Here is a 4035-nt window from a genome sequence, read left to right as displayed (position 1 = left end):
AACAAAATCCTTTTTTAAATTTACTTAAATATTTTAATTTGCATAAATTTTTTTATGAGTTTTATGTTGAATTTGTATTTTTGGTATAATATAGAATTAAACTATAAGTTTTTCGATCATAAAAATTGTAATATCATATCTTAATATTATTTCTCTTGAAAAATGAAGTTGATAGCACGATAAGAAGAGATATGAATGACGACATATATCTAAAAATTTTAGAGTGGACTTTGGGATATTTAATTTGAATTATATTACTTTTAATGTTTTTCTGTGAAGATTTCAACATTATATTATGGAATTAGGGAGGTATTTATCTCTGAAAGGTGGATTAATTCACTTTATATATATATCTTTAATTTCAAATAAGGTGGTTCTTTGAGCATTGAACTGACGGAAATTCAATTTAGTGCGTTGATAACAGCTAGCTAGAATATTTTTAATTTTATTGCTTTGCATGCGAGTCCAACAAGTGTTGTTTACTTTTATTCATCGTGAAAAGAAATAGCTAGAATCCTAGGACCTATATTTCATTTAGAATGTTCTATTCAAGTGTTCCCAACACACTTTTTCAAAAACAATAAAGCACTATATATATTACTACTTTATAGTTTCTATGTGCTAAATATTTGATTTTGGAAAACTTTTTCTAATTTCAAATAATTCAAAATAACTTTTTATCTTGAGCTTATTTTATTTAAATTAAAGATCCATTTTACATATAATAATTCTCACAATTTTTTTTACTATCAAAGACATTATATAGTCATTAAATCACAATTATTTTATGTAACGAACTTTTATTGTAAGAAATAATAAAGAGAAAAAGGATAAATAAGCCATTGAACTTTTAGTTTGCAGACATTTATATCCTTAAAAATTTAAAAATATATTTAAATTTCTAACTTTCTTAAAATTTGGACATATCGATTCTTGGGTTTAATTTGTCCCATTTTAAAAACCCTCTCACGTGTGCATCGGTATATTAGCTAAACCAGTACAACGAAAGTCATGTTTGATTTTTTTGTTGAGTCTACCAGACTCAAAGGAATCGATGTGTACAAATTTTGAGAAGATCAGAGACTTAAATGTATTTTCAAATTGTTGAAATTTAAATGTCCGCAGATAAAAAGTCAAGAACCTATTTGTCTTTTTCTCAATAATAAATTAAAAACCCATTAAACACACGTGTAGTTTGACCCATTGAATTTGAAAAGTAATTACCAAAGCAAATGGGTTGTTGAAGACTTTGAATGCAATGAAAAGAACAAAATTGAAAAAATGGTTAAAAAATGAAAAAGTTGATGACAACTACGTTTCTCTTCTCCATATGTATACATATTTTGGTTAAAATGGCGAGGCAGCAACACGATGTATGTGACATAACGAAGTGGAAGGGGACTACATAGCTAAGTGTTACTTTCACCTAGGATTAGAATGTTTGAAATTTGGCCTTTATTTTATCATTGTTATTTTGATTTGGTCACGCAAAAATTAAATGATTAAATAATTAATTTTAGTTTGTTTAAGTCTTTAAAATACAGGTACGTATATTGAAAGAAGCATATATACTTATAATTATTATTGAAAATACCAAAATGATACATTTATTAAAAGTAGAGATAAAAGATTAAAAACCCAAATTCTTTATATATAAATAATAAGCTAAATAATAAGTAAATGTATATAAAAATATTTTTCATACATATATACTATTTCAATAAAGCAAGACTACTATAGCAACTTAGAACAATATATGAAAATAATATTTGTATTATATTTTGTAAATATTTTTTACTTTTTTCACTGCTCATCAATTATGTTAAATACAAAAAATAAAAAACATAAAAAAAAGTGTACACAAACATTGGACATATATGTATATCATTCTTCAATTTTGGTCCAAGTAAAAAAAAATACACTATTAAAATTAAATAATCAAGTTTAATTTAAGGTGACCATTTAAGTAATAATTATTATGAACAAAAAATTATTTTATATCCTTATATATAAAATTCCAGAATACTAATAATAATACCCATTAATTAAAATGATTAGCTTTTAAACTTTATAAAAGAGAATTGTACTTTTATATTTATTAAGAGGATCATATAATAATAAATTTCAACTCTAATTTTATTTACCTGTCTAGCATATCCAGATTCAGCATTTGCTCCGGCGGTCCCTCCTCGGACTTGGTCCGAGCCTCCCCACCGAAAAACGGCGCCAGCAACACGTAACCTCGTACCTGAACCGGCTCCATTTCTCTCGAACCCAAACCAAACCGGACCGCAAGCTGGTGCGCTATGTTACCTCCACTAGAGTCCCCCATGATGAAGACCCGGTCAAAGTCAATGCAATCTCCGATCCACGTGTCACCACTTCCATGTAATCCCTTCCTCTGCATCCATCTCACCGCCTCTACTGCATCATCGACCGCAGCTGGAAGCCGGTGCTCAGGGGCCAACCGGTAGTCCGGCGTGGCCACGTAGGCATGTAGAGAAGTGGCGAGACGGATGCCGAAGGCATGGGTGTGAGGCCAGGCTCGCGAGCCGAAACAAAAGCCTCCACCATAAAGGAAGAAGATGATTGGCAAGTTGGTGGAAGTAGTGGTGGGTTTGTAGAGACGAAGATGGAGGTTGTGTTTCTTGTTGAAAAGGTGATCTTCGAAAAGTACGAGGTTGTTGTCTTCGTTGTTTTGATTGATGGGTTTGAATTGGATGTTGGAACGGATGACGGTTCCGTCACTATAGAGTTTGAGGACTCCCATGCAGTCCTCAACTACGTGATGAGCATTATCATCATGATTGAGAGAAGACATTATTATTGTTCTTCTGTGTGTTCTCTTGATGAGTGTGTGATACGATATGATATTATTGTTATTGTTAGGTATATATATAGATGTTGATTATTATGGTGCTTAAAATTGTTGGTGTAATTTATTGACACTAGACACTAAATTACATGTAGGAAAAGTCTAGGGGACCAGTAACTTCGTTAAGGAAAAAGTTTGGTTACCAAAATTTTTCAGCCATAATCAACCAAAACTTTTCATATTTTACTTCATTTATATCACTTAATAACATTTTTATTTTTTACTTCACTCTCTTATCATTCTACTTATCACCGTTCATTTTACTTATCACCATTCTTATCAAATCTGCTAATTAATGATATTAATTAGAAAATCATATCCATTTTTATTAGGCACTATTGTAATCAATACTTAATATTCTTTTTTATAATTTGATTTTTATATATAAAAATACAATAAATATTAATAATAATTATATTTAATAATTATAATTATAATATCAATTACATTAAATAATTGCAATTGATTCTTTGTCCGTTATGGTATTTATCATCAATTATTTAAACTATATTTTATTATGTAGTTCAAATTATTTTACATATATACTAATAAATCATGATTCAAAATATTTTAATATTTTATTTTTGAAGACATTATACATTTAAATTTAAATCAACGTATAATTTTTTAAGTCTTTAATATTAATAATTTAAAAATTTATTTCATATTTTTCAAAGTGAAAATGATTTATTTTAATTCACGTATATTTTTAAATTTTACTATAATTAGATTTGGAAAAAAATGTTAAATACCTAAATTAATTTATTCAATTGACAAATTTATTCATAACATCCACAAGTTCATACACATAACATCCATAATTAAGTAAGATACACATAACATCCAAAATTTTATATTAATAACATCCATAATTTCATACTCATAACATTCATAATTTCATACGTATAATATTTATAATTAACAAATTTTTACAATTAATATTACCAAATTTTAAACTATGTGTCTTGTTATATATTTCAAATTATCTTACATGTACACCAAAGGGTCATAATTTTAATATTTTTTATTTACTATTCATATGTATACTTATTTATTGATTTTAATACGACGAGTTAATAATTATTTTTTAAATTTTATTTTTTAATTTTAATTTTTTTATTTTATAATAGCCCTATATGTAAAATATGAATTGTATACCA

General features: G+C 27.1%; 1 protein-coding gene across 1 annotated transcript in view; it reads right to left on the bottom strand.

Moving 5' to 3' along the window:
• Positions 1-2854, bottom strand: part of LOC107628595 (probable carboxylesterase 15) — a 3880-nt gene extending 1026 nt beyond the window's left edge. Inside the window, exon 1 of the mRNA XM_016331224.2 lies at positions 2145-2854. Within this exon, the coding sequence (XP_016186710.1) occupies positions 2145-2821 (677 nt within the window). The 5' untranslated portion in view covers positions 2822-2854. The remainder of the gene's footprint in view (positions 1-2144) is intronic.

This window comes from Arachis ipaensis, chromosome B02, assembly GCF_000816755.2.
Source record: "Arachis ipaensis cultivar K30076 chromosome B02, Araip1.1, whole genome shotgun sequence".
Classification (NCBI taxonomy): Eukaryota; Viridiplantae; Streptophyta; class Magnoliopsida; order Fabales; family Fabaceae; genus Arachis; species Arachis ipaensis.
This window is presented reverse-complemented; position numbering and strand designations above follow the sequence as displayed.